The sequence below is a fragment of the Chamaea fasciata genome, unplaced genomic scaffold (genome assembly GCF_029207755.1).
Source record: "Chamaea fasciata isolate MVZ Bird 193981 ecotype frontalis unplaced genomic scaffold, bChaFas1.0.hap1 SCAF_1, whole genome shotgun sequence".
In the NCBI taxonomy this organism is placed as follows: domain Eukaryota; kingdom Metazoa; phylum Chordata; class Aves; order Passeriformes; family Sylviidae; genus Chamaea; species Chamaea fasciata.
In genome coordinates, this window is record NW_027094086.1 from 51,533,233 (window position 1) to 51,555,946 (window position 22,714).

The following is a 22,714-nucleotide window of genomic DNA, read 5'->3' on the forward strand; positions in this document are numbered from 1 at the left end:
GAATGAAATCTCACAAAAGTATCACCTGTTCTGTGCTGTTAATTAAAAGAAGAAAAAAAAAGGTGTTCATTTTTGCAGCCATAACATCAGCTTGAATTTAGTAATTTCAGAAACTGTAGTTTTAGATTCTGCTGTTAATTATACTCTTAAGACCTTCTGACATTTCTTGTGTTCTAACAGTCATAGCTTCCTGTTGTTTTAAATGTCTCTTTCTCCTGTTACATGAACAACAAAAGCAATTCAAGGAAACCTATAAGGAAATGAAAACCGTAAGGAGACCTATGAAACTCGTGGAAAAAATATATTTTTGGAATTGCTGAAAATAAGTACAGTTTTTTAAAAATTCAAGAGTTTTAGTCTATTACCTTTTTCTTAAATTTCAAATCTTAAGTTATGTCATAACTGTCATGTCACTTGGCTAGTGAGTCGGTTTTGGCTTGCCTATTATATCATGGAGTCACAAAGTCACCAAGTGGTTTGGGATGGAAGGGATATTAAAATACCATCTAGTCCAAGCCCTCTGCCATGACAATACAGTAATAATATATTACTACATTTTCCACTAAATACTTGATTTCAGAGTGAAGATTTTATTTTCAAAGGGAGCTCGAAGTACACAACATGGGTGCCAAACTGCCCAAATCTGTCAGTGGTGTCAGTCTGTCAATCCGTATGGTTTGGTAATGCTTGAAGAGTGCTGGCTTCTTTACTAGAGGAACATTAGGCCAATACATTATCCATTTGTTCTCCAATTAGCTGATTTAAGTCATTCCTCTAAATAAGCCCCTAATTGTTTACTGCAGTGTGACGGTTCAGTAATGGATTCAGTATGGATGTTAAGCTTATAGTTTATATTGTTTACTTGTATTGGCTCAGTGATTTTAAAGCATTGGTTTAAAATTGGGGTGGCACAGTGAGACTACGGGTAAGATGTGTATGCTACAGACAGTATCAGGTGCAGACAAAGAGATGTGGTTTTTTCTCAACATTTTACATTTCTGCAGCATTTCCTATGAGTTGGTACCCAGCTTCAGCACATGCTGGAGGAAGCCCTGTGTGTTCATGAACAGAAGTACACAGGTTGGGGAAAGCACTGCAGAGGACCTGCTGCCATGGCACATCGGGTTTCTTTGCTGCTTTCCCCACTGTTTAGCAAAGTGATACACTGCAGCAAAAAAACTATAACTTCTGTCTCACTTCAGGAACTACAATTTAGGAGCTGGGCTAATTTGATGGAAAGTGTATACTAAGAAAAATATTAGAAACCAGGAAAGGCCACATAGTCCATTGAGGCTCATTTCATTCCAAATACATCTTCCCTAGGTTATCATCCGATTGCTAAAAGAAAGAGTGATGTTATCCATTTTTTATAATTCCACTTCTGGGTATTATGGAGATAAATACCTAAGTGCTGGAGAAAGTTAGTTCAGAATACTATTTCAGGAGAAAAATACTTAAATGCAGATAGGTAGGATGACAGAAAAGAAATTGACCGACCCTAAATGAAAAATACGATGATGGTGATATGAATATATGTGTACAGTCACGGTTTCACAAAGTTCCCCAGAGACAAGCTTCCAATCATGAGACTTTCAGGTAGTAACCTTTCATTTGATTTATTGTTTCAGGACCAATGCAGGAGACAATATATGACTTCTGGAGAATGGTATGGCATGAAAACACAGCCAGCATAATCATGGTTACTAATCTCGTAGAAGTGGGAAGGGTAAGTGTTTTTTGTACTTAAAAAGATGAAAGGCGTCCAAAGTGTTTGCTTTTTGCAATTAAATAACAGACCAACAAGCTTCTTACATACTAAATATAGCACATAAAATATGTGTGACTGCCTGTGCTGAGAGGTTCATTATCAATTATTTTTAAACTTTCCTTGGATGCTTGGCTTTGATAACATTAGCACAATGAAAAAGTAACTGATAAAGCTGCATTCTCTACAGCAGAGTCTGCAAAGATTGACAAAGAGGGGAAGTGTCATATGTTTGTACATATCTCAGATATACCATTTCTCTTAAGAAAATCAGTAAATTTGTTGCAGGACAAGGTATGGAATCACCTCTGTTTTTTTAAGGAAGGCTGAGGGGGAGGAAGTCATTCTCAAACAGGTATCTGAGAAAAGTAGTTTAACTATGGAATTGCTTCTTGGTATATTTGTCTATATTGGTCTGGTTTGTTTGGGTTTTCCTTCCTGAAAGCCTTCTGGACTAAATCAGAAAAAATTAGTTTTACACATATGTGCACTGTTCGTTGATCAGGTGGTCATGTTCGGGAGCTGGATAGTAAAGGAAAACTTGAGTTACCTGTTTGATCCTGTGTACTTCTCTTTCTTTGCTTGGTAACTTCAAAAGTAGGCCTCCAACTCAAGTCCTTATGACTAATTTTGTTTTCAACAAGTATTGAATGGAACCTTTTTCTTTGTTTCACACAACTGTCAATAAGTGAGTCTTTTCATTTACTACTTTGTATGTGTACTGCTGTCTTAGTTCTCATCTGGGATTTTTTTTCAAGAAAATTTGCTTGGGAATTTGGCATATAGCTTTCATTCGATATGAAAAGAAATCCCTCTGCTTTTATGGGAACTACTGCAATTATTGTAAATCAAAGTGTTAAAATAAGAAGTCAAGTGCACACATCTTGGTTTGAGCAGCATGGTTTTAAGAGATGTTTTTAATTTCACACTAGTGAAATTAAAATGATGTTTTTAATTTCACACTACCCGATACCCCCACTGCCCTGTGGCATTTGCATTAGGAGAGAGCACTGTTTATGTGGTGTGAGTTTAAGTCCTTTTGAGCAAGTCCAATTTCACCATCTCAGTTTGTTCTTCCATATGTCCTTTGTGAACTGATAATATAAATCCCAGCATTTATATATCTGTGTGCTCAAGCCTGCTAACAGATCAGGTGCCAGTATTATTTTTAGATGTAAAAAAGATGGAGATTGTGACTGCAATTAACACCTGCTGCAGGAACACATGTACAACTAATTGCAGAGACAGAGAGGGATCGTGGAGGCCGCTTTAAAAACGCAGTCCCTTGAGTGAGGAACAAGGTAGAAATCGCTGGATGGTCACGTATCAATTCAAAACAGATGGATTTGTAAGAATAGGAAGCTCTCCAGCAAACCTCTTTGTTAAAGCTTTATACACATTCATAAGTGCCCAAGTGAACAACTTAAAAAGGGATGTTTTCAGGGTATGAATAAACAAGCCTGAGAGCAAAAACAGCATTCTGCATGAAACCACATACTGTTTTCCCAAAGTCAGTATTTGGAAGCACCAATTAGAGTGAAGTGTCGGATGTCAGCAAGGGAGACACCAGTCTTGGTGCCAGTGCTGGCAGCCTCTGCTCACAGCATTTAGGTGCACAGCACATTCCCACAGCAGCAAGGAATGGTTTGTGCCACTGTGGAGATTTCTTCAGGGTGCAAGAGTCCTAGTGGGATACAGATCTGCAGCTTTGTTGTTTCTGGCAGTGGTAGAAATGACTTTGTTCTCACTTTCTCTGGAGGCCAGCACAGGTGAGATCAGAGAGCAGAAATTGAAATGAGCTTTTAATGGAAATAAAATTGTATGAGCCACAGAACAATGCACTCATTCCTCCATTCGTGTTTTTGTGCCACTCCCAGAGCTGGAATCATCAGCAACAAGGAGGCAAATTACAAGCACACCATCTGTCCCACAACCCCTAACACAAGCTCTGTGCCACCTTGAGCAGTAATGATTTTAATGGGCTTTTGGTAGCATTCCTGTAGGGCAAACTTAATAACCTTCCCAAACTTGAGGTTTGCTATTTCTGTTGCCATCACTGGTATAAGATTTATAGGGGTTTCTTATTTTTACTTTTTACCCGTGTTGACCCATTGTAAGCCAAGGAGGAAAATTCTTTTGCATTTTCAGGAAACAGGAATTTTCAAAATTTAACGTTTGCCACACGGTATACGGCCTTCATAAATTAATCATTGAGGGGGCGTATGTGTATTTGTTTACCAGGACTGGCTGGATAGTCATTAAATCAGTGCTAGGAACTTGCTCCTTGCCCTGGAGCATTATGCATCAGGACTTTTTTTAATTGCTGCTGGAGGAATCACCATGAGGCTGTCCCTAATGCAGGCACCTGCTGCAAATGACTCAGTCCCCGCATTACCCTCCAGCAGGGTCCGGGTGCATCTGCCAATATCTGTCATTATCTGAGGCACACTTGTCAGAACCACACATCCCTTTAAGCTCCTGTGTGTTCCAGCGAGGGACCCTTGTCAATGTTTCTGGCACCTGCAGACTGCTGTGCACCTGGTATTTAAATGGCACCGAAATGTGTTTTGATTGTTTTCTCTCTTTAATGAACCCACCTGAGGGACATTTAGCTCTTTATCTAGTAGCCTGTTACCCAGTCACTCACATCTACACTGCTTGTGTGGAAATTCAGAACTAGCTTGCGCTGTTACACTAATCCATCTGCCAGAAGTCTTATCACAAAATCTGCAGGGCTCCCCAAGGAGACTTTTGTACTGATAATTTAAGCTAATGATTTCTAAACATATTTAGTCAGTTTTATGAAGACCTCATTAGAATGTGACTGTTTATTAAAAATCTAAATGAGGTCTCACAGTCATTTAGAAAAAGCACTGCTGAGTTGCATGAATAGTTCTTTGATAAAGGATGATGAAGTGGCTCTTAGTTAAGGTTGGCCTACGTTGACATAACAACTTTTACCAAAAAAAAACCTGAACAAATAAGCAGCCCTTGAAGCAACCTTGGAAAAAAGGTCTCTGTCTTCTTCATGCTGGGATCAACAACTTTTCACTCACAAGGAAGTTCACAAAAAGAAAATGGCAAGTTATAAATGGTAATGATCCAAGAATCAGAATTTTCAAAGCCACGCACTTACGGATACAAAGCATAAAAAAGAATCAAGATTCATATAATTATATCAGTGTGACAACAAGATGTTTCAAAGTAATGTATTCTGGATTATAATAATGCAAGAGGCCTCCATGCCCACGTGTGTAAGTGGCAGAGCGACTGAAGGTAGTAGTATAATTTCAGGGAGCATCTTTACCTGTGAGATTTAGCATAATCTGGTGGATTATTCTGTAAGAAACAAAAATTTTTATCCAGCAGTGTGATGATGTTACAATCACACAGTGTGATCATAAAAGAGACACAGAAGAACATCTTGCTTTTACTCCAGGAGACCACTCTGGAGGGCAAACTCCGAAGGACCCAGAAAAGCAATGGGAATGGGATCAAGGTGTTTATGTACCAGCCAAATTCTCAGGTTGTTCTTGATTTGTTTCAGTGTTTGCACACATTGAAATATTTCTATCTTCCTTGAAGAGGCATGGCGGGAAGATTTAGAATATATTCAATTGTGCCATCTAGCTGTCACCTCCATCTTACTCTTGTTGGGTTGGTGCTAATACTTAGTTGGCAGAATCTAACTTGGCATGTCACATTATTTGTCATTTTTCAGTAGTCACTCTCTTCTCCCACTTGCTTTAGGCAGAAGAAATTTAGTAATAACTGCTAATAAATGCTGAAATGCACTGGCAAAATTCAGTGGAGGTGGTTATAAATAAATGCACTGCAAGGACTTACAATTGTCTATCATGCTTTTAATGTAACAAAGTATTCACAAACAAAATCACTATAAATACTAATAAAAAATAAAACCTCACTCCAGGAGGATAGTAATTACAGTAATTAGAGTTTCTCAATTATTATTCGGAATTAGAAAACAGCCAGTGCTAATAGTGTTAATAAGCACACAAAAGACCCTTTCTGTGAAAGGAAGCAAGGTTGACTACAACAACACAAAGGTCAGCCACGAGCTGGTAAACAGCCCTGATGCCTGCACCCACACCTTTGTGCTACCCAAAGTGCTTCTCCCTGCCATCTTATCCCTCAGGAGTGGTATACTTTCCTGATAGTCATTTCACACTCTTCCTAGGTGACATTTCCCTCCCAGGTGCTGGAAGGGCTGTATTTGCATAGGGAAAAAGGTAGAATACAGTGGTGGTTTAACTTTTCTTGGCTTGTTTTCCTGGAGCTGTGCTTGACATGTTATGTATGTGGCACTTCTCTGCAAAAATGGGTATAAGACCGACTTTTCATGCTTAAAAGAGTATTGGGTTCCACATGACAGCCAGGAGATCCATACAGTACTCTTTGGACAGGGAGACTATCTCCTTCATGCTGGCTTGCTATAAAAAGCATTACTTGTTGTAAGATAAATGGTGTCAGAAAAGGGTTGTTCTTCCTAGGAAAGGCTGTGTGGGCACACCCCTAAGCAGTCGTATGTTCATGTCTTTGGCTTCTCAGGATGTGCGGGACTGAGACATTTCTTAAACAGATTCAAATATGTTTCCTTAACAAATATAACGCAAAAGTCTTTATGATGAACCAGATCTTCTTCAGATCTACTTGATAATTTGTGTTATTGACAGAGATTAGACATCCCAAGAAAAACTACCAAACAAAACCCTGTCCAAAGACTTCTTACAGGAAACAGATTAAAAGTAAAAAAAAAAAAAAAAAAAAAAAAAAAATCCTTACAGGAAATTTCAGCAACATAAAAACTGTGAAACTTCAAATGGACTTAGCACCTATGCATAGAATGAAAACAGAATTTATCACAAAGCTAGTATGAAGTTTGTACTTACACATTTTAGAAGTTTTGAGAATCTTCCATGCAGAAGATCCTTCTAATAAACAAAGATAAGCTCAAATTGTGTTTGAGATTCAGATCACTCAATACTGTGATCTTGCAGGGGTGAAACACAGTGACTCTTCAGCATGTCTCACGAAAAGCACGTTTGTATTTAGTATAAATGGAAGAACACTCTGTCTAATTGAAACTGCCTCTAAATGTAATAAGCCAAATTACCTACGCTGGAATTAATTCAGGATACTGGTGTTAATGCTCCTTAGGAGGTGTGCCAAGGAGTTTGTATGCATACTGGTGACTAGGGTTTAATTTTAACTTTTCTATTGAAAGAAAGAAACCACATTTTGTCAATAAGAGGGGAAATGTTATTATATGAATCCATTCACTTTCTCAAGATAATTCTAGTACCAGCTTCTTAAATATATAAATAGTATCCTTCCCCATCCACCAAATTTTTTTTCCTAATCTTTTTACCCCACAAAAATGGGACTTGTGCTTATGGTACATAAGCACAAGGTATTATATTCTGTTGTTATACTTTTGCTGTAATTCCAGTATCTCTTACTGGATAGAGGACAGTTTATACTTTTACAGAATATCAATGAGAAAAACAGAAAACTAATCAAAATTTAAAACTATTGTTAATCTTTCAAGTCAGTGAACCATTCTAGTCATCAGAATAGATTTCATCTTTCTAGATTTTTAGCCAGAATTAACAAGTTTACATTATGTATAGCAGAGGAGGAGCCCTTAAGGAAAAATTAATTTGTTATTCTTCAGGAAAGAGAAGGAAGGACTCTTTGCAATTTTTTAAAAAAGATGTGCAAGTTAGCGATGTCAGCATCATGAAACAGAACATCAAGCTAGAGACATTCAGCACTGTCCCATGTCATGCAGAGCAGACACGGGTTCAGCTCTCAGTGTTATTGTTGTATTCTCATCTCCAGTAAAAGCTATGTTTCAAAGAATATTAATCAACACAGATTAATATCTTAATGCTTACTAATCCAATTGAGATAATTCACTTTGAGAAACGAACAAAGGAGGTTTAAGGATACACAAATGCACTGACCCCTTTGCTGGAGTAACTGAAGTACCACCAAGGTGTAGGTTGCAACTTTAGGTACAGTTCACCAAGAGGGAGGGCTTCAGGTTCTTACTTGAAATGTCAGGGCTAGAAAAATGGCTTCATAACTGCAAATCTCCTCACCTCAGCAGTCTCTTGAAATGATCGCTCAGTCTCTCTGTGAAGGGAGAAGTATCCTGCAGGCACTGACACAGTTTTACTTTACCCAGTAGAGTAACATGTAGAGCTGTCTGAGCTAACATCAGATGATCAGGTTTTAGAGCCAGAAGGCAATCCACGAGGTAGGTGGTGCTCTCTACCCAACTAATGGCATGATTCTGCTCTTGGAATGGAAGCGTGGTTCAGAGCACAGGCTGTACTGCTCGATGCAGGCACGTCAGGTCCTTGGAGCACAGGATCTGAGAAATAGGCCCATGATTTCACAGTTGGGTCAGGAATTAAGACTGGCTTTGAGGAGCTCCAGCTAACCATCCTTCATCTTGGCATGGGATCAGTCTTCTCAAGTGTTCTGTGCTCAGCCTTTCTTTTTCCAGGGCTGTACTGAGGTGCACAAAATTGCCTAAACATAAGCAATGAAACAGAGACAATCCATATTCTTCTGTTGGCATTAACAATGGAGGCAGGAACACTGTAACAACTTTACCTTGGGTTGCCTTACCCTAAAGCAACTCTTCTAGACCAAATCTTCTTTATTGTCGAAGGGAGGCCACACCATGGGTTTGGCCTGTCATCTTAATTTCATCTAACCCACTCTGCCAGGTTGATGGGATGATAACAGAATACCTGAGTCTTAAGAACAAAGGAATCACACTCATTTTGTCAGGTGGAAAGCCTTTATTTATGGCTGCTGCTGGACATGTCTAGAAAGCCAGCTCTTCTGGGCAGAAGCTGAGTGAGAGTGCACCCACCAGGCAACTTAGGGCAGCTGAAGGTGGAGAATTATGTCAGCTCTGAGTCGTCCCTTGAGGAAGTTAGGCTTAGCTAGTAAAATTTATGGAGAGCTCTCTCCCCACCCTGACAGCTGTGAAAAACATGAAGACTTCTGGCTGACTTCACAGAGACCCATTCATCTGATGGTGCAAAACAGTGTCTTAATTGTGTTTCTCAATAGTCTTCCACACCTCTTTTAGAAAACTGTAGAATGAGGTACAAAACTAATAACAGACTTTCTCAAAAGCAAACAGAAGAAAATTTTAAAAAAAGGAAGACTGGGTTTTATCTCCTGACAGAGGTTGTTTTATAACGTATAAAATGTTCATATATCATCATACATTTTTTTGTTTGAGAAGTATTTAAATAAAAATACTTATTTTAGCTCAAGTCAACCAAATAGAAGTATCTGTTATCTGAGCTATATCCGTAAAATCTGTTAAAAATTTTACCAGTGAGCATGATTGGCTGTTTCATTTTATAGCCAAGACGTTTCACTTCAAAATTTATGTCTGACTTATCATCATTACTTAGTTCAGGATTAATTTTAAATTAGAATGTATAATACTACTCTTCACTAATGACAATCCATGCAGGGCATAGTCAGTTATATCACCCTTTTGCTAAGAATATTTCAGAACCAAAGGAAATTGGAAACTTTGAATAATCAGTGTTATTTAAACTGTTCTGTATGGGCTGTATTTCACAGCCAGCTCACATATTAAGTCTGTAATAGTACTCCTATTCCAGAATTCTAGGTAAATGAATTATCGTCCTGACTTTCCTACTGCCTTTAGCTACATGTGTCACATTGCCAAGTGGTTAAATATACACCTTTGGAAGTCACAATTGGTGTTCATTAGCCATCCACAGCCTACATTGTTTGTTATATTTAGAACTAGCAACAACAACTTTGCACCTTCATTTTTAATTCTAAGTCTCACACATTAGACTATTTTACTGAGGGATGGAACTAGAGAGAGGAAGTAGATAATTCTCTTCTCCCAATTTCTGAAATTATTCGTAAAATAAACATGTTTGAAACAATTGGACAGTGTACCTTGGGATGAATAGATTAAACCCAAGCATTTTCATTATGTCTCTGGCAATCATCCTCTTATCTCATCTTGTGATGAACATCTGTATTTTTTGGCATGATGGTAGGATATAAATGTGGGGTGTATGTGAACAAACTCTCAATTATAATTCTGCTCAGATGAGATTTCAAAATTATGTTTTCTGCTTTGAGGACGATATTTACTGTTATGGTAGCAACTGTGTGGAAAAAAAGATCTAGTGCATTTAATATTCAGTTCTGGAAGCATGTATCAATTATTTAGTTAAACCTTCTGTTAGTAAGGCTTTTTTGTAAAACATGTACCAAATGTTTATAAAATGGAAAAGATTCGTCAAGTTATGGTAGCTAAAGCCATGCTAAAATAAAAAATTAGCATATGCTACCAGCAGTGTTTCTCATATTTAATGAGTAAAACCATATTCTATTTTGTTGCAATTGCCTTTTCTTGTACAAATAAAGGCCCTGATCCAATAAGCATTTATAAATATGATTTTTATTTACACTACTCAATCTACTTCTGTCTTTAAGACACCTTTGCATTTATCTGGGTGGTCCTAGAGGAGATGGGAGATGGATCTTTAAGCATTTACTTGAATTTTGGTTCACCAGGAGTCCATGAAGTTCTTGAGTCCAGAGCTCAGCACATGCAGAGCATTGCAGAACAAGAGCCAAAAGTAGGAGAAAAGCCTGAATTAAAATAAAGTTGGGTTTGGGTCTTTTTTCCTCTGCTAGAGAGTGAATCATCAGTTAGTCTGTGGCTCTGACTGAATTCTGGCATGGTTCCCATGGCTTTTACCACCCCTATTCCACTTGGGAGAGTTTTCAGGAAATTGTGTTGTCACAGATCCTTCTGCTCGGCTCCAGTCTGCTCTGTGCCCAAAATTCCCTGTGCAGCAGAGTAAGAAATCCCCGGCGGGTCCAAGCTGCGTGAGGCACAAAAGGCTATAACTTCTGTGCAACATCTCCCAGTGCTTCCCTAATTATTCCACTGTATTATCTTAAATAAGGTTTAAAAAAGAGTGGAATCAAATCCAGCGGTTGAGGCATAAAAACATGGGGACTGTGCTCTTCTAAATTGGCCTTTTCGAATTGTCCCTAGTTCTTAGCCATAATCCAGACAGTCTGAACTTACCAGGAGGAAAACAGGCATGTTTTCCTTCAAGGAAAGAGCAATTTTATTCAGCTAAGGTTGCTTTCCCCCTTCCCAACTCCCCCCTCCCCCGATTGTTTATTTTGCTAAACTAGAGCTGTTTCAAGGATGGCAGGCGCCCATCAGAAAGAAACAAGGCTAAACTTAGCAACAAAGAATCGTGCTGATGAGCAGTGCTGTGCCTGGGATCACGGCTGCAGCTGCTCCCTTCGTGCGTGCATTGGCCCCTCTCCGTGTGGTTCAGGTTCCACCTATGGAACGGATATGTGAACAGGCAGGCAAAGGGAATCAGCTCCACAGAAGGGATTGTCATTATGTTGCTCCAGCCCAGAGGCAGTGTGAATTGTCTCGCTCTTCCTGAAGAGTCAAAAAGTCATCGTAGCCATAGGTGGGAAAACCCTGTTTCAAAGAGCTTCTAGCAATGACTATAAAAGGGTCAGTCTGCTGGCGTAAGGGGTTTGAACAGTGTGAATTTTCTGGATTATTTTAACAACACAGACAAAACAATGAGCATTCAACGTGCTTCACTTAGCTTCTATGAGAGGGTTTTTGGAAATAAATCTGAACAAGATAAGATCTGAATGAATGTCAAGTAGATGCAACAATAGATAGCAGCAGTGACTACTAAACTGCTTGCAGCAATGTTTAATGCTTTTGAAATGTTTGTTCATTGCTTACAGTGGATAGATAGGTTTTAGAGATGAATACTCATTTGTCAGAGATCCTGTTGTTAGGGATCCTGGGAATGACCCTCAGCTTGGTCCTTGGCTGTTGGAATCCTTCTCCTCCTCTCTGGCACCCTGTCAGCTTTCTGGCTCTTGAGAGTGGGGGGATCAGTCTTGCTACCCTTGCCCTGTTACAGGAGTGATGAGCACTGTCCAGGGTCCCAGCTCCAAGCCTCTCTCCATGGAAGGGAACTCTGGTGTTGCCAGTCATCCTGAAACCACCCTTAATACCAGATGAAATGTGAAGACTATAAACAATTTTTTTAGTCAATACTAATGCGGTTACCAGGTCTGAAGACAAGCACAGAAAAATAAATAAAAACCTGCTTATAAAGCTACCTGAACTTTAGCTCTGCTGCAGGAGCTTTTCATCAGCTGTGTAAGCAGGAACAAGCTATTAGGATGCTTGTATAATTTTGTGGCTGGAAGCCAGGGCTTCTGACCAGGCTACTCTTTTTCTCTGAAGAGGATCCTGATGTGGGGCTGTGTTTTGCCAGCCCTTCAACTCAGTTCTATTCAGATTTAAATTTTATTCTGCTAATGAGTCAGAAAAAGGGCCAGAACTAATGACCCTGCCTGGACAAACTTTTTATTTTATCAGCCAATGTCACTTCTGTGATGTGGCAAGACCTCCCATCCATACAGACCGTAAAGAAGGATTGTACACAATTATCAGCTGCATTCTGGAAAAAAAATGCTTAAGACAATGTATTTTCTTCTTCTTGACAGGACAGGGTTTGACCCTCTGCATAATCCTTTCTTTACTGAACCTGGAATTTGTATAAATAAATCATTTGAATCCTACATTATAGTTTTCACTGTATGCTTATACACACGTTCATCTGTTTTACCTTTTGCTCAGGATTAAACATGGTAGTAATGCAAATATTTTTGTGTGAAAATAGGTTTGAGAAATACTCTTATTAGTTGTGAAGTTTGATTTTTTCCTATGAGTTTTCCATTGAATATTTAAAGTGCTCGAGTTTTTTTTTTACCTGACTCATTTAAGTGCATCTTTAGGTAAGCTAGACTTACATGTAGTAAAAGATCAATTTTAAATTTTCCCTTTGGTGGGAGAAGGAGAGAAACTGTTCCATGCAGCAGATGTATAACAGATGCCACTCCTAGCACGTACTGCACTACTGGATGATGGCCAGATGCAGTGGTGATAGCATAGCCATTACCATGATAAAGCAGAGTAAAAGAGAGATGTAAGTAATATGTTAGCTTCCCAGCCCACCACTTTGTCCACACAAATTGGAAGGAGGAGGAAATTCCTAAGTCTGTCAGCTATCTACATTGTCATATACAGTCCTCAAACCACCCACTTTTAAAAAATAGCAGTTTAGGTTGAGCTGAGTGAAATTATTCCTACCCATAATGTTTGGAGTTATTTAGTGAATTAATAGTTAAGCTATGTAGAGTTATAATAGTTAAAGCCTAGGCATAAACCTTAGCTCTTGACATCAAGCATTGAGTTTTGCTATTTGACCTCCCATCAGTTCCTTTGGAAAGTTAATCTAAGAAAACAGGTGCTTTTCTAAAAATAGAGTATCATACAATAAATATCTTGAGTTAGAAGGAATCCTCGAGGATTGTAGAAGTCCAGCTCTTGGCCCTGCACATCACCATCCTGAAGAGTCACACCATGTGCCTGAAAGCATTGTCCAAATGCTTCTTGAGCTGTCAGGCTGGTGCTGTCACCACATCCCTGGGGAGCTGTTCCAGTGCCCAACAACCCACTGGGTGAAGAACCTTTTCCTAACACCCAACCCAAACCTCCCCTGACACAGCTTCAGGCCACTGCCCTGGGTCCTGCCACAGGTCACCACAGCACAGACATCAGTGCCTGCCCCTCCTCTTCCCCTCGTGAGGAAGCTGTGAACTGCAACGAGGTCTCCTTCCTGCCTGCAAAACACTTTTATTTTAGGAGGTAGAAAGATACTTTTAAGACAAATCAACCAGTAGAGGTTGGAAAAAAAAACTTCTGGTGTTATTTGTCCCTCTGGGCACACTCTGCTTTGGAAGGCACAGGAAATGAACAGTTACCATAACTGAACTGTGCAGGGTATAAATATCCTTTGTGCTCCTAACAAATTTGCCTTACTTCACTAAGCACAACACAAAGCTCATGTGGAACTCTGAAAGCCATCTTAAAAAGAGAAGAGGCAATGTCCCTCAAACATTTAAGCATTTCCACATGCAGAAAATGTGACTGTTTTGTGCATGATTGCACTTTATATCAGAAATCATTGCACAGAATCCAAAATGGATTCTGTATGAACCTTCTAAAATAAATGAACCTTAATTTCTTCTGTATCTTTTAAAGGTCAAATGCTGCAAATACTGGCCAGATGACACAGAGATATATAAAGACATTAAAGTTACCCTAATAGAAACAGAGCTGCTGGCTGAATATGTGATTCGAACATTTGCTGTAGAAAAGGTAAGTTTCCAAATTACGTTTTCTTAAATACAGTGGTATCTGCCAAAATAACTTACACACAGATTCAACAAGGCAAAGTTAAATCTTTTGACTGACATCCTGGGTTTGTAGGTATTTTGGGTAAACGACTGCCGCCCTCTTATGGTAATCTGTGTTTTGCTTCTTCAAATGCAGCAACTATTCTGTGCTTTTCATCACTGTTGGCCCCTGCCTGAGTTAGAAAAAGTGATGTTCCTTTCCTTGGAGAAATCGAAGCCTCCCTCCCAGCAATCAATTGAAAAACACATTTGTGCTGCTTTCCCATCATACATTCCCCACAATCATTTTCTGTCTGTACCAGAGGCTGCATGCAACATTATTCAGCAGTCTGTGGTGGAAAATACGGTTGTCTCTTGGGCCGGGGTGTGCCTGGTTTGCAGAGACAGAATTGTAACAAATTACTGTTCTTCTCAAGGCAATTTCCTTTTTCATGTGGAATCTGTCCTTACATGTAGAGTTCCAATCAGTGTGTTGTATTACTGTTTGTTAGAATAATACCATGCATTTGTTTGGTGCTTTGTAGCTTGTAGAACTTGCAGCTCCCCAGATGCAATGTATGGAAAACATACAAATAACAAATTAGGTACTCACTGATAGCAAGAACAGGCAGGGTCGGTCAATGGTGAGGTGTACCATGCATTTTGTGTCAATTCAGCAGTTTCATTCAGTATTCATTAAAGGACAGAAATGTTTTAATTTTATGTGTCAGGACCCATTTGAGTTGCAGAACACCAAGGAAAGGGCCTCCTTGGTAAGACTAGATATTCCTAATGGGACACTGAAGTAATGCTCCATCACCATGAGTAGATTTTCAAGTAATTAGCTTAGGAAGCTTCTTTTCATTTAGTTGCAGTACCCATGATTTATTGGTTCTCTCTAACAGTGCAATAGTATTCATTTATGGGTTTGAAGACTGTAATTTTTAGCATCAAAGCATCCTGCACCCAGGCACCTGAAACTGCCAAAAAGACTGTCCCACAGGGTCTCTGTACACACATCCAGAGTAACAAAGGAATTAGGGTTTTTTCCCATTTTATTCTTCAATCTAATACTTAAATATGCATCAATACAGCAACCTGAGGGTAATGATAATAGAATTATGTGATTTGAATGAATTGAAATATTGTATCATGTTTACCATTATACATATACTGTGTACTGAATTCACTCAAGCCTGTTGTTTCCTTGCATTTAGGTATTTTTAATAAACAGATGAGAAACGTTGGCTACACTTTGAAGTAGATGAAGCACTGGTTGATTTCTATTCTGCAAATTTTAAGCTCATGCTTTGATGTTAGCTTTTCGCTTCTTAACTGGGACTGAAGAAAAGACCTAGAGGATTTTACAGTTGAACATAACCAAACCGTCTTGAATAAGTGCATTAGAACAGATAGAGATAAAAGGCACTAAACATTTTATTTCTTTTTAAAAATCTCCATCTGAAAAGATTTCTTTTAGATGCTGCTTTTTAATAGTTGGTAGTTTTTCAGTAAGCCTCTAAAAGCAGTGTCACTGTAGTTTGAGAAAAGTACATTTGTTTTTACTCTATTTTCCATATTTTTTAACTCCTCCCGTGGTACTGGAACATCAAGTCTGTTCATCTCTCTCACCATAATTCTCTCAAGTTTATATTTTTGATGTACTGAGGATGATACTTTTCACCGTCCCTAAGTCAAGGTGCATGATGAGACAGAGAGCACCCTAACCAAACATGCAGATATTACTAAGTGACAGGTGGAGCCTTTCAATTAACACTGGAGCCTCTGTTCCAAAGGACTTGCAGATTTCACTAACAGGAACTTAAGTAATTCAACAGGAAAAATTGCAGAGTTCTGTGCCTTAGGTGGCCTAATCCCCTGTGTCAGTACAGGGTGACTTCTGGGGACAGCATCTGAAATCCAGAATGATAAAAGATTTAGCACATATGAACTGCAAGGGTGGAATTAAGAGAACTGGCCTCATCCCTTGTGGTAGAGATGAGGAGGAGGGATAAGGAAGATCTAATTGCAGTCTGCAGCTCCCTCAGAGATGTTCAGAAAATCAGAGGAATCAAATTCTTAAAGACCTCTAGTCCCTTCTGACCATGCTTTCTGTTTGTTGATGAACATCTCATACCTGCTCATAAAGTACAATTTAGAAGTTGATTTGCTTGAAGATAAATTGATCACTTACTTAATTTTTTTAATGGATATTGAATAGTAGGGGGATAATGCTGAGAAAATTGAACCCAAAAGTGCAGTCTGATTTTAAAGACTGTTTCCTAGATATGCTTTGCATTGTGTGAATAAGCAGTTCCTTTGGAGCAGTTTCCTTGCAGCACAACAGTAAACTCAGATGAATAAGTCAGACATGAATAGTAACATACAGCAGCAGCAGAAGTTTTTGTAGAAATTTTTAACATCCTAGGGTTTAGCTGTGTACACCATTTTCTGTTTGTTTCAGCTGTATAGTCTTCACCGGCTGAGCATATGCTTTTATGATTCGTGCAGTTGTGTGCTATTTTGGGTTTAGAAACCAGCAGGAAAGCGAGATATGAAAATCATTCCTTTGTAGATAAAATAAGAAAACTCATTATAAAAGTATCCCATATGCAAAACCTTTCCTAAGTAGCTGTTAACAATGACAGACTAAAATTCAGTCAGCCTGACAGACAGCCTTTTCACAGCTAAGGCAGAAGATGTACAGGACATAACTTGATCCGTGTAGCAGCCAGGCATATTGCTTTGGAAGGGGCAGTTTGTTTTTTGTAAATTGATTTTGAAAATCTCAGCTGTACACAGCACGAAGAATTTGTATGGGATACTCACTTCAGCCCTCAGCTTGTATAGTCATGGCATTGCTTTTTTCTATGAGATCTTTGTTTCTTTGAGGGTCATGGGCAGTTGTTACAAGCAATATAAATGTGTTTGAGGCACTACCTTCACCTAAGCAGAGCTATTTACAGAGTTGAAGGCCTTGCTTACAGTAGCAGAGATGCGTTAACTAACACACTCTAAAATCCCCAGAGAGCAGGAACCAAATTGTATTCGAATGTGTTTGCTAGACTGTCTTAAAATGCAAATTGTTTTGTCTATTCCTGGACTTCAATATGTTTTAAAATTGGTTTTTAGGATATAAGGTCATTTCTGTTTCAAGGCCATGATCTCCTCAGTCCACACCACTGCCTCATTTGCTCTTAATCCTCTCCCTTGCCTGCCTTTTTGTGTCGATTTCCAGGGGAGATGAGATATCCCTCTGAGCGGATGTGCTGTCTCCACAGACCCCCAGCCTGAGCTTTCTGGGCATCAAAGATTCCAACATATTCCAAGTCCTCTCTAGTCCTGTAGCACTGGCATGTTCAAAATTTCTCCACCACTGAAAATCCCAGACTAATGCATAATAGCAGTGAATTAAGAAGCTTATGTTACTTTTTATTGAGAGAATAAAACCTTTTATATGCAAACCAGCTCAAGACAGGAAATACATCTTTAAGAAGAAAAGCTGTAAACTACCAGTTACTAATACTGTTGACATTTAGTCCAGCCTAGAAATGATATGTCGTCATTTTGCTGTTTGGTTATGCACTATGCATGATGGCCTCCAGTCTGTGGATTTCTAATGAGAATAAAACACTGGCTATTGCTACAATTCAGGAGGGCTCATGTAACAACAGGTAGAACTCTGATTTCTTCAGAGGGCTTATAGCAAAATTTATTGAAAGACAGATTCTATTTATGCAGTGTTTCGTGACAATGAATAGGATTGGTCCTTTAGGGCACCACCTTTTTGTAAACATCTTTACCAGTAAACAAGTTGGTAAAACACTAGATGTCAGGAGGAGGATATGTACAAGGTTATTTTGGACTCATCCTTATGATTTCTCAGGCCAGACTGAGAGAGATCTGTCCTTGGTTTTCCCACAGGCTTCAGGATTCTGCCTGGAGCCCAAGAATCCATGTTCTGACCACTGTCAGTTCCCACAACTGGCAGCTACATTTTTAGAGGGGGAAGGGAAAATACAAGCAGTAAGAAAATAAAACTTAGCATACACACTTCTGATATCCAGACTGCTCCCCAAAGTCACATGGGAAATTACTTACATAATCAGGTTCTCATTCATACCTGTCTCACCCTATCCATGTCCTTGTGTAGACTGTGGCAAATCACCTGAAGGGTGAGCATGTGTAGGGCTACAAACACAGTCCCTGTGATTGAAGGTGCAGAAAGGTTTCCTATTATTCAGCTTTTTCTTTCAGACCAATGAAGAAGACAAATCATAAGAAAAATATGCTGAAGCTGTAGTTCCATGAAGTCAGCAGCAAAACCCCTGTGGAAGGCAGTGGGGGGAAAAAAAGTCACCTGTACTCTGTGTTCAGCCTTGCTGCTGACCTGTTCTGTGATCATGGCATGCATCTTAAGGCCACAGTTTGCAAAGCAGCCTACTACTTAAATATAGAGATGAGCATTTCTCTTGTTGCTAAAAGTTTCTGACCAATCTAGTGCTTACTTACTTAATTTTGTTGGAAGGCTTTGAAACCAGTTGATACCTAACCTTTGAACTTGCTCTCCTGCTATGAGGAAGCTCTCCAGCAGTCCGTACAGATTGTGTTAGTAGGGGGTGGATGCTTTGCAGAAAGGCTCAGGCTTTTGAAGATTTCAACCCTTGTCTTTTCAACAGAGAGGTGCTCATGAGATTCGGGAAATACGTCAGTTCCACTTCACAGGCTGGCCGGACCATGGTGTCCCGTACCATGCCACGGGCCTGCTGGGATTTGTACGGCAGGTCAAATCCAAGAGTCCACCAAATGCTGGGCCTCTGGTCGTTCACTGCAGGTAGGTAAAACACAAATCTCTCTGTTATGGTTTGTATTAAACTCAAGATCTACTTTTGCTTGTCCTTTACTGTATGTTCCCCACACACAGGTTGCTACTGGAGCTCTACTCAAAAAGTAACTGTAAACAAGAATACATGTATTACATATATAAAACAAACATACATACAATATATAAATGAGAGTAAAAAAATAGAGCCTGAAGTCCTGCAAATGCCTGGCTCAATTTCAGTAATCATCCAACTGATCAAGTACCTGTGAGATGAACCCTTACACATTTTACATTTCCGATGCACTGCTGCACATTAACTATGCTCTTCTTCTACTTCAGTGCTGGTGCTGGCAGAACTGGATGCTTCATTGTCATTGACATCATGCTAGATATGGCAGAACGAGAAGGCGTTGTAGACATTTACAACTGCGTGAGAGAGCTTCGATCTCGGAGAGTTAACATGGTGCAGACAGAGGTATTGCTCATCTACTGGAATACAGCTTTGCAAGAAAAAATACTCTTCTAGCCCATAAAGGTGGAGCTTTTTGAACTTTGTAAACTCCAGAAAGCAGTTTACTCTGTCACATGCAGAAAATTATCTCCACACAAACCTGAAGAACCCCTGACCAAACAAGTGCACAGTTATGCTTCACTGGAGGTTCACAATGTTTCTTTAAAAGTAAGGAAAATCGGGAATGTTTCCTCTCTGGGAAGGATTCATCTGGAGTACATCTTGTTGAGGCTTAGTTTCATGAGAACACCTACAAAACTTCCCAGAGGAATGAGGAAACCAGAAACATTTTGAGTTTTGTTGTGGAGTGTTACTGCACTTCTCTAACTACTTGAAGTTAGTTTAAGCCAATCTTTATATATTCTTTTCTGAATGAGTGAGATAAAGTTTCTTAAACTGTGGTTGTTGCTTCTGGTCTTCCTTCAGTGCTGGTAAACTGAAGAGAGAAGTAGCAACCATATTAGTTGCTATGTTTTATTTACCAAAATACTAATGGTCTATGCATTCCATGTCAGTAACTATCTATTTTAATTACTTTGCCAGGAACAGTATGTATTCATCCATGATGCTATCCTGGAAGCCTGTCTTTGCGGGGACACATCTATTCCAGCTTCTCAAGTTAGGTCTGCTTACTATGAAATGAATAAACTAGATCCTCAGACAAATTCAAGCCAGATCAAAGAGGAATTTAGGGTAAGTAGTGGCTTACGTTGCCTAGAAGCTGTAGACTTCAGCTATACTAAAGACTTCTGCTGAAGTTTTTATAGCCATATGAATTTTGTAACAGGTCTAAGAGGGAAAGACTGCAAAAAAGGGAAAAATAACATGTCACTCATCTCTACTGAGTTATGCTGAATCATGAAATAATGCAGTGGGGTAGTAGTAAAATATTCTTTTTACTCAAGGGGAGTATGTCCATCCTTCCACTGTCCTTTCTCCAGAAGGCAGGCTACTCTGCAGCTGTCTTTGAGGTTATTTTTCATGATCGTATGCTTCCAGGATTTCTCTGCTTCCAAACCCTGCTGACTGTGATGTGTTTTCATTTCTCTGCATACTGATTCCCACTGAAACTGAATGCTGAACTGATCTACTCTTAAATATTTTGGGTTGCTTTCAGTACTGTGCTAATTTTTTCTGTTGCATTGTTTACTCTCTTTGAAAGACTTTAAATATGGTGACTCCGACGCTGCGCGTTGAAGACTGCAGCATCGCGCTTCTGCCGCGAAACCATGAGAAGAATCGCTGCATGGATGTGCTGCCTCCAGACAGATGCCTGCCTTTCCTCATCACAATAGATGGGGAAAGCAGTAACTACATCAACGCTGCGCTGATGGATGTAAGTCTCCACCACATCATTAATAATAAAAGGGCAATAAGCAGGCCTCCAAATTCAGCCACGCTAGAAAATGGAGTCAGCATAAGAAGACTAAAAACCTTCTAGCTTGTTTTGTTTCCCAGAAGCGTGGCACAAAATCTTTAAACTCCCAAGTACATTTTGGATCACACATATGTTATGTCACAGCCAAGGTTCCAAAGCCATGCTCAGCAATTCAGGGAGTTTTGATAAATTAAATCTGTCTGGATTTCTCCCTGGTGCTTGAATTTTTAACCATCTGGCCTAGGAAAACAAGAGTTACCTATTAAGAGATTGAGGCAGTTAAATAGAATAGTAAGGTTTGCAGCAATATTTCAGTTCCCTTTGTTTATAATTTAAACAGTAATTAACAAAAAAATAATTGTCTGTCAACACAAGATAGTACACAAGCTATTACTTCAGCCTTCCTGTGTATTTCTGTTTGAACGAATGGTTCCTCTTCACGTGTGTGTGGAGTTTTTTCCAAATGCGTCTATGGCAATTCTAATCCTTGTAATAAAGTAACAGCAAAAAACCACTTAAACTGCCTTTACAGTCTGTAGATATTTATTGCCTATTTTTGACTATTTACAGCTATAGTCATTGCGGTTGTCAAACACATAAACAACAAGAAAACAGAGCTTGGTAAGGAAGGAACACATTGTAAATGGCCTTTTAAAAAGTGAAGCTGGAGTAATAACAGTTTATTGCAGTTTTTTCATTTCTTTCCTTCCAAGTTCTCAAAGCCTTTTACTAAAATAAGTCCAAGTTCAAAACACTCCTGTGAAAATGTATGAAAATGTATCTTTGTGTTTATCTGTGTAGAGAAACTGAGAACAGAAATTTAAGTGACTTGTCTAGCTTCTCACAGTAGGTCAATGACATTTCACATTAGGACAGAGCTGCCTTAATCTGCAGTTTGCAACTGTGCCATTACATTGTCTTCTTTCCTGGAGACTTCAGTACTGTTTTGTTCTGTGAATTAAGTAATGCTCAGAAAGAGCAGGGCCTTAATACTTCCTTTTAAGATGCTTCCCTTCTTCACTATTGTAATAATGGGCTACATACAGAACAGTATCTAGGCAAAAGGTTCCAAGGGAGGAGGTGATTTGGGTTGCTTTCCACGTGAAGCACCTTAGCCAGGCTTCTGCAAAATCCCTGCAGTGATGGACAAGAGCAGACATTTGTCCATCTCTCTAAACACTCAATACTCAGCAGCAAGATTAAGTGCTTCCCCCTCTCCACCTGAATCCATTGAGGTGTTGTTGAATCACCAAATGTAAGCCTTCCAAGCTTACTTTAAGAAAAAGGGGTAGCAAGCATAGTTTTTATTACTCAGTATCAGAATGAGTTTGAGAACCGTTTTCCCAAAAAAACTTCTGAGGCTTCTAACTGAGTGATTAATGGAGACCCCTTTGGACATCTCTCATCTGCATGAAACTTCCAGCAAGGCAGGACCAGTAGGATAGAAAGCATCTGCCTAATGTAGGAGCAGCATCAATACCTGCTGTTTGCCCTGTGCTGAAACAAAGAACCAAAGTTTTGCATGTCTGCATCTGTACCCAAAACAGATGTGGAATCATTTTCTGTAGTCTCCTCAGTGACTGACTGTGAGACAACAATCATAGAATATCCTGAGTTGGAAGGGACCCACAAGGATCACCAGATCCCATAATTTATAGGGTTGGCAGAGACCTCTGGAGATCATGTGCTCTGACTCCCCTGCCAAGCAGGGTCACCCTGAGCAGGTGACATGGGAACGTGTCCAGGTGGGTGTTGAATATCTCCAGAGAGGGAGACTCCACAACCTCCCTGGGCAGCCTGTTCCAGTGCTCTGCCACCCTCAGTGTAAAGAAATTCGCCTTGAGGTTGGAACTTCCTGTGTTTTAGCTTATGGCCATAGCTCCTTGT

At 39.4% G+C, this 22,714-nt stretch overlaps 1 protein-coding gene across 6 annotated transcripts in view; it reads left to right on the forward strand.

Moving 5' to 3' along the window:
- Nucleotides 1–22,714, forward strand: part of PTPRM (protein tyrosine phosphatase receptor type M) — a 440,953-nt gene that overhangs the window by 404,168 nt on the left and 14,071 nt on the right. For all 6 annotated transcript variants that reach the window (XM_066183184.1, XM_066183199.1, XM_066183217.1 and 3 more), the window contains 6 exons: nt 1,629–1,726; nt 13,980–14,096; nt 18,793–18,947; nt 19,278–19,413; nt 19,993–20,142; nt 20,612–20,785. In XM_066183184.1, the coding sequence (XP_066039281.1) occupies nt 1,629–1,726; nt 13,980–14,096; nt 18,793–18,947; nt 19,278–19,413; nt 19,993–20,142; nt 20,612–20,785 (830 nt within the window). The remainder of the gene's footprint in view (nt 1–1,628; nt 1,727–13,979; nt 14,097–18,792; nt 18,948–19,277; nt 19,414–19,992; nt 20,143–20,611; nt 20,786–22,714) is intronic.